The sequence below is a fragment of the Symphalangus syndactylus genome, chromosome 5 (assembly GCF_028878055.3).
Source record: "Symphalangus syndactylus isolate Jambi chromosome 5, NHGRI_mSymSyn1-v2.1_pri, whole genome shotgun sequence".
NCBI classification, from domain to species: Eukaryota; Metazoa; Chordata; class Mammalia; order Primates; family Hylobatidae; genus Symphalangus; species Symphalangus syndactylus.
Genome location: NC_072427.2, coordinates 69,116,779 through 69,128,868, shown reverse-complemented (window position 1 = coordinate 69,128,868; position 12,090 = coordinate 69,116,779). Strand labels below are relative to the sequence as shown.

Sequence of the window (12,090 nt, the reverse complement as noted above, 5' to 3'; positions counted from 1 at the left end):
TTTATCATCATCTTCTTCTTCTTCTCCTTCCTCATCCTCCTCTTCTTTTTCTTTTCTTTTCTTTTTTTTTTTTTTTTCAGCCTTGGCAATTCCCTTCGTTGCTACATGAGGCTTTCCTTTAGCTCAGTCTGCTGCAATATCCTTTCATATTTTTCCTTCAGCTTTGCAGCCTTGTTTTCATAAGGCTGCTTGTCATCTGCAACAGTGTCATTCCACCTCTCTCCCAGTTTCTTTGCAAAATCACCAATGTATAGGCCGGGATATTTTCTTTTGATTCGGGGGCAATACTCAGAACACAAGAAAAAAGCCAAAGGAGGCCTCTTGGGCTTTGTTGTTGTTGTTGTTGTTTGCCTCTCTTTCTGGAGGGATATAGGTTTTCATTTCTCGTTCATAATGGGTCTTTTGCCCGAGTTTGCCACGTCTTCAAATTTTTGTTTTTAGCAGACCCGGTCCTCTACCTCTCTGGCACTTATTGGAACACTCTGAGAAGAGGACAGAAGCATCTGGGTGCTGTTTCTTGTGCTCCTTCTGACAAATGTGCATAAAGAATGCGTATAATGACATTTTTGCTTCTTGGGATCTGCTTTGCCCATGTTGAGTTACTTTTTCCTCAGTGAGGCACCCAGTCATGCAGTGCCCGCCTGGCAATCATGTAACCTGGCGCTGTTTCTCTAAAATGCTTTTCTCCATCTTCTGATTTCTTTGGATAAAGGAAAGTCAAAGACGAATTTATTTCTGTCCTTGCATGTATTCTTATTATTCAAGACATTTGGAAATACAGCATCTAATTGTTACATGTTTCAAACCCCACATCCAATCATCAGCAAATGCTGTACACTTTACCTTCAACTACATTCTAAATCTGACCTCTTCATACCTCCTCCTGTACGAGTGTGGTCCAGGCCACCTTTTTCTCTCATCTAGATGACTACAGCTTCCTAGCTGCTTACCTGGGTTCTGTTTCTCCTCTTTTTCTTCTACCATCAAGTCTCCCCTCAGCAATCAAGTGAGGGTTTGTTTGTTTGTTTATTTGAGACAGAGTCTTGCTCTGTCACCCAGGCTGGAGTGCAACGGCACGATCCCGGCTCACTGCAACCTCCGCCTCCTGGGTTCAAGTGATTCTCCTGCCTCAGTCTCCCGAGTAGCTGAAATTACAAGCATCTGCCACCAAGCCAGGCTAATTTTTGTGTGAGACGGGGTTTCACCGTGTTGGCCAGGCTGGTCTTGAATTCCTGGCCTCAAGTGATTCACCCACCTTGGCCTCCCAAAGTGCTGGGATTACAGGTTTGAGCCACCATGCCTGGCTTCAAGTGAGGCTTTCAAGGTACAGGTCAGTCAAGACATTTCTCTCCCCCATCACTCAGAATAGTTGAGTCCTTACTTCAGCTTACAAGTTTGACCAGCTTGATCAGTTTGCTGGCTACTTCTGCAAACACATCTCCCACCTCTCGCCTGCAGCTCACTCTGCTCCGTCCACGTCAGCCTCCTTTGCTATCCACATTCACATCTACTCCCATTCCAGGTCCTTCGCATTTGCAGTTCTTCGTGCCTAGTACACCCTTTCCCAAATGTCTGCACTGATGCTCAGTGTCTTCCTTCAGATCTCTAGCTAATTGCCCTCTCCTCGCTGAGGCCTTCCTTCACCACCCAATATAAAACAGCACCTCCTAACACTCTTTATTCTCTGATCATGCTTTTTCTTTACATTACTCCTGACGTTATTTAAAATTGATTGTTATTATTTGAGACAGGGTCTCACTCTGTGCCCAGGCTGGAGTGCAGTGGCTGGATCTGGGCTCACTGTAACCTCCTCCACCTGGGCTCAAGTGATCTTCCCACCTCAGCCTCCCAAGTAGGTGGGACTACAGGCACACACCACCACACCGGGCTAATTTTTGTATTTTTAGTAGAGACAGGGTTTCATCATGTTGCCCAGGCTGGTTCCAAATTCCTGAACTCAAGTGATCCGCCGGCCTCAGCCTCCCAAAGTGCTGGGATTACTACAGGCGTGAGATGTTTTGAAAATACGCATTTAAACATCTGCACGTGTTTGTCTGTCTTCCACCGTTAAGAGAGAAACTCCCTGAGACTAGGAACTTTGTTCTTTGTACTGCTGGATTGGCAGGGCACAGAACAAGCCCAGCATGTAATAGGCACTCAGCAATTATGTTTGAATTAATCTATCTTCCATTTACACTTTTAAGCCTTTTTTTTTTTTTTTTTTTTTTTTTTGCAATATATTAACCCAAATTGCAAAAGCTGAGCTTGACTCTATGCTATTGGAGACTTCACTACCAAAAAGAGGAAACAGACGTCTCTGCCAATACTCACCTTCTTTTAAAAAACTCATTTTTAATTGACAAGTAATTGTATATATCAATACTCCATTTTATTAAACACTCTTTCATACCAGTTTCTGATGAAGGACAACTACAAGGCCACAGATATGTTCTTCCTATTCCAAGTTCCTCAAGGAGAGGGCTATGGGGGTGAATAAACATTGATAGGAGGGAAAACAAAGCCATTTCTTGAGGCTGAAGAGAATATACATCATTTTCTTCTTTGCTGAAGCTGCAGGCATCATGGGGATTATGAATGCTCCCTTCCTCGCTTTCCCCCAGGACTTCTTTGGGAGATAAAGTTGAATAGAAGGGATTTGGGGTTGGTGTTCCCCAATATTGCAAGGCGTATTTTAATTTGAAGAACACCAGGCTCAATGGAAAGAAAACAGGGCATGCTCTTAAGCCTAAATCTAGATTGAAGTTAAGGACACGCCTTTAAATTCACTGTGGATCCGTTTACTGGGCTGGATAAAGAATCAAAGAGTGGATTTGGATTATTGTACTAAGCACTTTTGATTTTTTTTTTTTTTTTTTTTTGAGACGGAGTCTCTCTTTGTCACCCAGGCTGGAGTACAGTGGTGCCATCTTAGCTCACTCCAACCTCCGCTTCCTGGGTTCAAGCAATTCTCCTGCCTCAGCCTCTTGAGTAGCTGGGACTACAGGCACGTGCCATGGCTAATTTTTGTATTTTTAGTAGAGATGGGGTTTCACCATGTTGATCAGGTTAGTCTTGAACTCCTGACCTCGTGATCCGCTTGCCTCAGCCTCCCAAAGTTCTGGGATTACAGGTGTGAGCCACCGCGCTTGGCCGACTATTCTTAATTTTATAACGAATAGCAGTTCTATGAGGTGGGTACTGTCATCTCCAGTTTTTAGATAGGAAAATCAGGAGGCATTAGGGCTCCAGAAGAAATCAAATGGCACCCTCAAGTCTACCTGAGGAAAAAGGACATCTACAGGGTGGGGGCAGGGTGCAAGGAACTAACAAAGAATGATGAAGCACCCTGGAAGGGACAATGGCCTGAGAGGGGGAGGGGAGGGAGCTGGAGTCTCAGAGAAGGGCCAGCTGGACAGGAGCTGTCTGGAACCAAGTGTCGTAGTGAGGCAGGGAGAGTTGGGCTAATACATTCCAGACCTGTCCCCTTTCTGATCTCGTGCTCTCCACTGGATGGAAGCCAGAGTGATGCAGTCAGAACCCAGAAGAAGGCAGACAAGGTGGGGAGTAGATGTGGAGGTTGAACTGAGAATAACCAGCACAGAGGTTTGGTTGGATAAGTGTAAATAAAAGAGCTGCGATTTTAAGCAGGTTTGTCCTCAACTCAACTTGAAAGCTCTCAGTCCTTCTACCATGACAAAGTATTTACAACTCTGCATTGTGACCTATTGATGGTCATGATATCAATTTGGTGGCTTGCAGTCAGCAGTTTACAAACCGATGTAGGACAAACTATCAGAGTGCACTGCAACATGCTTCAGTTATACAGATCACAGCAACAAATGTATTTCTTACTTTGGAATACCTGCATGACGCCACATTGTGCTCATATGTCTTAATTTAGCCTCACAGGAACATGCCCTAAATTCCAAAACACAGAAAGGGCCAAGGCCATAAGAAGACTGTCAGAAACAGAAACGATTTTAAGAGGTTGGATGCAGTTGAAAGGATTCAGCCCATGTTTCTAATGGCTGCATATCAGTGAACAGGCGGTTCAACAACAGGAAAAGTAGCCACAGATTAAGGCCAGGAAATGGAGGAAAAATGAGCAACAGCAACTAGCTAGCATTTTTGCAGGTGAACATCTTTGTTGTCTCGGCAATTCCAGTAGTTTAAAATCAGAGAATTTTCTTTTTATGTATTTATTGAGATACAGTCTTGCTCTGTTGCCTAGGCTGGAGTGCAGTGGCGCGATCACGACTCACTGCAGCCTTGAACTCCTGGACCCGAGCGATCCCCCCACCTCAGCCTCCCAAGTAGCTGGGACTACAGGCACACATCACCATGACTTTTTGTATTTTTTTGTAGAGATGGGGTTTCACCATGTTGCCCAGGCTGGTCTTGAATTCCTGGGCTCAAGCAATCCTCCTGCCTCAGACTCCCAAAGTGTTGGGATCACAGCTACCTTTCCTGGCCAAATAATTTTCTTTTCTTCTTCTTTTTTTTTTCAATTGATTTTTACTTAACATAATTTATAGGCTTACAGGGAATTTTCTGTACACGACTGTAGAATATGGGCTTTGTAACTGGGCAGACTTTACTTTTTTGTTACGAGCCACTGAATAGATTTATGAGTTATCTCGCCTCTTTGATTTGGCAAATAGAAACCTCTTAGAGTCATGGAGGACACATGCAAATCACGCTAATATATGCAAAACATCTGACTTGACTTACAAGTACAATAAATAATGGCGATTCCTCTTTGTACTGTTGTAATTCCACACTGGCTTTTAAGCAAAAATGGTTATTATATGTGAATACACCTTTCTTACTGCAAAGGCTAAACAAGTATTATTAAAAGAATAGTTTTATAGGTCACTGTTTTTAAATCATAGGCAGAGCTAACAGTAAAGTGAATCTCAAAGTAAATCCCATCAAAGTCCTCTTAGTGCAGAGACAGCAGCTAGGGAGAAGACGGAATAAGGTAAGTGTTAGAGGAAAAGAACGCTGTGAGTTTTGCTCAGGAGTCCTGAACCGAAACTGTTTTGTTTTTTTTTTTTAAAGATGAGGATTCACTCTGTTGCCCAGGCTAGAATACAGTGGTACAATCACAGCTCACTGTAGCCTTAAACTCCTGGGCTCAAGTGATCCTCCCACCTCAGCCTCCTGAGTGGCTGAGACCACAGGCGTAAGCCACTGTGCCTGGCTTGAAACTGGTATTACAAATGTAATTAAACCTGCTCTGTAGCCTTAACCACTACTTTACCCTACCCATCTCCCACCAACAGATGCAAAAACACATTTTATACTTTTGAGTGCTAGACTTATTATTTCAAACAAAGACACTTCTTTTTTTTGCAAATCAAACTTTAAATGTGACTTTATTATCTCTCTTCCATTTTTATTGTTGAATAAGTGAATGAAATATTAAACTAAATTATAACTTTTCCTGAACTGTTTTTAAATCATAGGTAGAGCCAGGGTTTTCTTTTTCTCTCTCTCTGTAATTGTGACATGAATGTACTTTGATCCCAGTAATCATTTTCAATCAAAGGGAAAACAAATGAAAAAAAGTCCCATGCTGGAATGCTGCAAATAGGTAAGCTCGCTTATTAGAATCTTTTTTTCTTTTCCTCTTACAGGCCAGTCACATAATACATATCCAAGTCACAGAATGCTAATATAAACCTTGCCCACCTCTCTCAGCCCGTCTTTCTTACTCAGACAGTTTCTGAGCAGCTCTTTGATGAAGACACAATCTTCAGTTTCCAGGACAAACTGAGCCACAGCCTTCCCTCCTGGCAGATGGCTCCTCACCATCTGACTTTTGACACTGTCCAGGACAACTCCCCTGATGTCTTTAGGCTTTCCTGGCATACCAAAGATGAGAAACAGACCCAGGCAATCCTCTCCTATTAAGTTACAGAATTCTTCCAGCTTATCAAATCTACTTTTCTTCCAGGAAGACTCCTCTACCCTTGATTCTGGATTGGAAAGGTCACAAGGCTTAGATTCCACAGGAGGAGGTGAAGACATCTGCAGAGTCTGTACTGCCAGCTGAAGCTTTATTTGCTTGTCAGATCCCCAAAAGGTCCAAATCCAGTCTGCACCAAACAGGAAGGCTTGATGCTTGGTCATCTTGGTGGTGGTCAGCCACTCATCAACTCCCTTTTCTTGGCAGAAAGCGATGAAATGGATTAAGAAGATCTCATTCAGAGTATTTGCAGCTGGGCAGAGTTTACTTGGAGGATATTCAAATCCAAGGTACTCCTTCAGTTTCTGAGCTGCATGGACTATAGCTTCACTGACCACTTCACAGACGACGGGCACCTCTTTGCTGTCCCTCAGAGACAACTGTTGTGATGCTTTCTGCCCCATTTTCTCTGCATCCAAATTATCAAACATGTGAATCTGGTTCAGAAGTACTTCTTTTTCAAAGTAAAAGTTCTGCAAGGAGGTCACATCTGTTAATGGTTCACGTTTTTCTAACTCTACAGCTTCCTCGGGTGTAGTTAAGCATATATACATACAGCTAAATAAACATGTTAGTTCTCTCTGTTTGTCAGTTGGGTGTGTTGTGTTCATACAGTTCCTGCTGGTTTATTAAGTTAAAGATACTAAATTCCACACAAAACGTCTGTTCTATCTAGGTTATATTCACTCTACTTTTAATCTTTGGTAATCTCTTCCAACATGTTTCCTCTTTCCAAGTTTTAGTTGAAGCAAACATATCACGTTAGTTCTTTTTGCTGTTGTTTTTTGAGATAGGATCTCACTCTGCTACCCAGGCTGGAGTGCAGTGGCGCAATCATGGCTCACTGCAGCTTCAACCTCCCAGGGCTCAGGTGATCTCACCTCAGCCTCTTGAGTAGCTGGGGCTACAAGTGTACACCACCACACCTGGCTAACTTTTGTGTATTTTTTGTAGAGGTGGGGTTTCACCATGTTGCCCAGGCTGGTCTCGATCTCCTAGGTTCAAGCAATCCTCCCGCCTCGGCCTTCCAAAGTGCTGGGATTATAGGCATGAGCCACTGCACCCAGCCCTGTGTTAGTTTTTTAAATATCCATACACCTCTTTCTACAACTAACTTCTTCCAATCTGTAGGTGAGTCATTTCCATTTGCTTTTCCTATTTTCCTTTTTCGTTTGTTTGTTTCTTTTACCTTCTGCCATGATTCTGCATTCCCCAGCTCAGTTGCTTTTTCTACAAAAGCTTCTCAAACAAAGGCCTCAAATTCCTATTTGTTGATACATGTTATAAACTCCATTCAAACATATTTATGGCAGTTTATAAGGAGATTGTATTATTTTCTGTATCAGAAACAAAGCCTGTTACTATGAACAATGGAAAATGAAATAAGAGCAATAAAAATGAGGCAATTATCAATTGACTTTATTTCCTTTCATATGATAACACCAGCAGTGTATGATATTTTGTAAATAAAACACATCATAAAAAAATTTAACCTTATTACATATTATCAGTTAGGTTATACCATCCTGAATAGAAAATATTTGGGCCAGGCATGGTGGCTCAAGCCTGTAATCCCAGCACTTTGGGAGACCGCGGCGGGCAGATCACAAGGTCAGGAGATTGAGACCTTCTTGGCTAACACGGTGAAACCCCGTCTCTACTAAAAATACAAAAACAAAATTAGCCAGGCATGGTGGCAGGCACCTGTAGTCCCAGCTACTCGGGAAGCTGAGGCGGGAGAATGGCGTGAACCCAGGAGGCAGAGCTTGCAGTGAGCTGAGATCATACCACTGCACTCCAGCCTGGGTAACAGAGCAAGACTCTGTCTCAAAAAAAAAAAAAAAAAAAAAAAAAAAAAAAAAAAAAAAAAAATTGGCATCTGTAACAGTCTCCTGGTATTTTCAACTAGGTTCTAAGAACAAATTGATTTTTTCAAGTGGTGATATCTAGTCACATTAAAATAAAATCCAAATAAAGTAAGTTCAATACAGTTACCACATAATGAATGGTACAGTTTAAAGAAAATTATTATTAGCATCAAATCAATTGTTATGAATAAATAGTAATTTGATATTACAAGTTCTTTAATGAATACCTTGGTAACCTGCTAACAACTTAAAAGATAATACCACTGATATTCAAATGAGGTTTATGATCAAGTCCAATGGCAGATACTGAACTGCCCACCTCCACCTCAATTTGTGAAAACCTGTCTTTTGTAGGGTTGGCTACCATGGGTAATTATGTAGCACTGAATAAAAAATAGAATATTTTTCTAATACTTCTACAAATATAATAAACACAGTAACAGTTTTTGCTGCAGCGATTTTCTTTACAAAGACTATTTGGGCCCAGTGCTACAGAAAAACATGAACTACATCTTATCATCACAAAATAGCCATTATAAAATGAATTTTACAGCCTCTGTTTTTTTGAACTTTGAAATACAATGTTCAGACAAATATTCAACTTTTTAAAAACCTCCGTTCATTGATAGCCTGAGAAATGTACAATGAACATGTTTAGGCAGACTTAGTATTTTGATGTAATGACATAGCTAACAAAGAGAAAAGAAACAATACTGTCAAGGTTTCTGCTTTGCTTTTGGTTTCCTCAAAAACTATTTCTACAAATTTTGGGGAGAGGAGGTGACTCTGAATGTATTCAAGTTGGTGGTAGGCCAGGCAGAGTGGCTCACACCTGTAATCCCAGCACTTTGAAAGGCTGAGGCGGGAGGATCACTTGAGGACAGGAGTTTGAGACCAGGCTGGACAACATGGTGAGATCCTGTTTCTACAAAAAAATTTTTTGAAAAATCAGCCAGGTGTGAAGGGTGGGGTGGGGTGGGAGGCCACACACCTGTAATCCTAGCTATTGGGGAAGCTGAGGTGAGAGGATCACTGGAGCCTAGGAATTCAAGGCTGCAGTGAGCTATGATCACGCCACTGCACTCCAGCATGGGCAACAGAACGAGACTCTGTCACTAAAAAATAAAAAATAAAAAATAACAGGCTGGGCGTGGTGGCTCATGCCTGTAATCCCAGTACTTTGGGAGGCTGAGGCGGGCAGATCACAAGGTCAGGAGTTCGAGTCCTAGCCTGGCCAATACGGTGAAACCCCATCTCTACTAAAAATACAAAAATTAGCCAGGCATGGTGGTGCGTGCCTGGAGTCCCACCTACTTGGGGCTGAAGCAGAAGAATAGCTTGAACCCAGGAGGTGGAGGTTGCAGTGAGCCAAGATCATGCCATGGCACTCCAACCTGGGCGACAGAGCGAGACTTCATCTTAAAAAAAAGTATACTAATGTCCCTCAAGTTCTTCCATATGAGGTAAAGGGATCCAAGATTAAGGTTGAAATTCTTAAACTGTTCAACAATTTTGTGGTGTCATCAAAAAGGAATATGTCATATATATTAATTTAGCCTCAATGATCAACATTGTTAAAAGTCAGTATGGAGAAAGATCATTCTGACCTCTTCAGAAACCAGCTGGTATATGAACATTCTGATCACCAGATTGTTTTGAAAACGTGATCTTTTCACCATCGTCCTTAGGTCACAAAATAAAAGTTCTATTTTCTATGTACTGTATATATACATATATTTAGAAAAATATATAAAAATAAGACAATAAGAGGCAAGTGGAGGTGTGGCTGGCATTTAGTGGGCACACTGAATGCTTAAAGAAGTTCCACATATTGATTCTGAAATCATATAATGTCCTACTTAGGTGGCTACAGTGAACACTGATGTAACAAAATCATTCACATCCTGGTTACTGTCCCCCAAGTCCTCCATACTGCGGATGTGAATGGAAACACTCTGATAAAATACTCATCTTAAATGCAACACTTTAAATATAATATATCACAGATTTTTACATTAAATAGAAGAAAAACAATTATACTCTCATTTACCAGTGTCTTATTTTTTGTGGCAACTTCAGAATCGGCACATTACTCCTGCTTTCTGTTTAAACTTCTCGACAGCAGAAGTTGGAATAACAAACAATAGACAATCCGCTGCCTGTTGTATATACTGTGAGTGTTTGGAAAAGCAAGTAGGAGAAAGACTAAGCACTCCTGATGTTCATCCAGGTGCTACGGTCAAACGTTTGAGTCTTCATCTGTAATGCTGGCACTGGGGGAACGGGCAGCAAAATCTTTAAACATGTCATCTTCTTTTAACATGTGCTGGAAAACAAGGAGACAGGGAGTCACGCTGAGAGCCAAGAGCTCAGAACTACACATTCTCCAAGAGACATGTGGTCCTTTGGGGTTGTTATAAAAGACATTTATAGAATAACATTTTCAATTCATTTCACAAACTCACCGTCAGATTGTTGATGCCTTCAGAGAATGCACCTATCTGTCTCACTGTCCCTTCTGAATCTTCCATCTGCAAAGAACAAACCAAAACATGACATAAGTGTTTTCACAATTTCAGGGAAAGTGCAGCAAGAGGAACAAAAGTCTAAGAAGAAATAAGGCAAATAGCACTGAATGGGAAAAGAGCAACAGAACACTTCTGGTGATCATCTCCTTTCACCACTGCAACCGGAAGTGAAAAATTAGAAGAGACACTTTACTGACACAGCTAGTCTAATGCCTTTGCTAACAGTAGCAAAGCATTGTTGATTAGAGGGGAAATATGCGGTCCCACGACTTTAATCTGAAAAGGCCAGGTAGAATAACCTGTCCATTCCTAACATGTTTTAATACAGAGATGGCAAAATATAGGTAAATATCACAGGCTTTGGAGCCAAAGAGATGGGTTGGGGATCTTGGGCAAGTTACTTAGCTCTCTGTGCCTCAGTTTCCTTATCTCCAAAATGAGAAGAACAATGCTGTCCATGTCTTAAGGTTACCATAAACATAGTATGCATTAAGTGCTTAGGATGGTAGCTGGAAGATATAAGTGATCTCTAAGTGTTCACTATTATTTTATTATTATCTGTATTTTTAGTTATTTGAAGGAAATGTCCTCGATCAGACACAGTATACAAAGTTCCCATTTCGTGTCTGAACGATGGAAGCACTTGAAAAAAGGTATATAGTGTTGGATTTACCTGCTCTAACCGGTCCAAATCATCTTCCTCATACAGGCGCATATCCAAACCAGGTTTAAATCCTTTCTTAGATGCACTTCCTGATGCCTGTCCCAATTCCATTGGACAAACATATTCTTCACCATCTTCCTGTTTCTTCTTTCTCAAATTCCCAAAATTGCTAAAGGCAAGTTTCTTTGGCTTTAAAAGAAAAGCAAACAAAAACATCCAAAGGATTTGATAAAATTCGTATAATCAAGGCCTGATAACATGTATTTTGCATTGCCCCCTCCCTCCTATATGTATAATTTAATTATTTACCCCATGGTAGAGAGAAAAGTGTCTGGATGTTTAAATTTGGATAAAAACGAAAGGGCATCCTAGGCATATAAATGATGCGATGATAAATGACCCTTGTTATGAATCTCAGGAAATTAATCTTACTCTTCTTATTCACGCCAAATAGCTGAATAGTCACTGTGATAAACAAAATATGGCAAGAATAATTTGATTACATCATTACTATTATTTTTAGAGACAGAATCTTGCTCTGTTGCCCAGGCTGGAGCGCAGTGGCATGCTCATAGCTCAATCATAGCTCATTGCAGCCTTGAACTACTAGACTCAGGTGATCCTCCTGCCTTGGCCTCCCAATGCACTGGGACTACAGGCATGAGCCACCATGCCCACCTAAGAGGGAGCACTCAAAAAGGGACATGAACCTCGGACCCTCGGATTAAAAGTCTGATGCTCTACTGACTGAGCTATCCGGGTGCATGCTCTTAATTATTATACTTTTAAAAGATATATACTCAGTTGTCCCTCAGTATACACATAGCATTAGTTCCAAGACCCCCATGTATACCAAAATCTGTACATACTCAAGTCTGGCAGTACCCGTGTACCTAAAAAGTCGGGCCTCCCTATGTGTGGGTTTTGCATCCCTCCACATTTGCTTGAAAAAAACAAAAATCTGAGTAGGAGTGGACCTGTGCAATTCAAACTCATGTTCTTCAAGGGTCAACTGTTCCTTCAACTTTAGAGTGGGCAGATAGCTAGACATGAGGGGAA

At 41.4% G+C, this 12,090-nt stretch overlaps 2 protein-coding genes across 17 annotated transcripts in view; both read right to left on the bottom strand.

The window, feature by feature from the left end:
- Positions 1-3,553: 3,553 nt before the first annotated feature.
- REP15 (RAB15 effector protein) lies at positions 3,554-7,287 on the bottom strand. Its single transcript, XM_055280286.2, has one exon. It carries the CDS (start codon positions 6,580-6,582, stop codon positions 5,665-5,667), a length of 918 nt encoding a protein of 305 aa, XP_055136261.1. The 5' UTR covers positions 6,583-7,287; the 3' UTR covers positions 3,554-5,664.
- Positions 7,288-7,369: 82 nt separating this feature from the next.
- The window catches only part of LOC129483216 (liprin-beta-1), a 179,389-nt gene continuing 174,668 nt past the window's right edge, over positions 7,370-12,090 (bottom strand). For all 16 annotated transcript variants that reach the window (XM_063640301.1, XM_063640315.1, XM_055280280.2 and 13 more), the window contains 3 exons: positions 11,041-11,220; positions 10,305-10,370; positions 7,370-10,165 (listed from right to left, as the gene is read on the bottom strand). In XM_063640301.1, coding sequence (XP_063496371.1) covers positions 10,079-10,165; positions 10,305-10,370; positions 11,041-11,220 — 333 coding nt within the window. In that variant the 3' untranslated portion in view covers positions 7,370-10,078. The remainder of the gene's footprint in view (positions 10,166-10,304; positions 10,371-11,040; positions 11,221-12,090) is intronic.

Bases quoted from the DNA above. Each gene is read 5' to 3' on its own strand.
- REP15 (XM_055280286.2), bottom strand. From the start codon at position 6,582: ATGAACACAACACACCCAACTGACAAACAGAGAGAACTAACATGTTTA.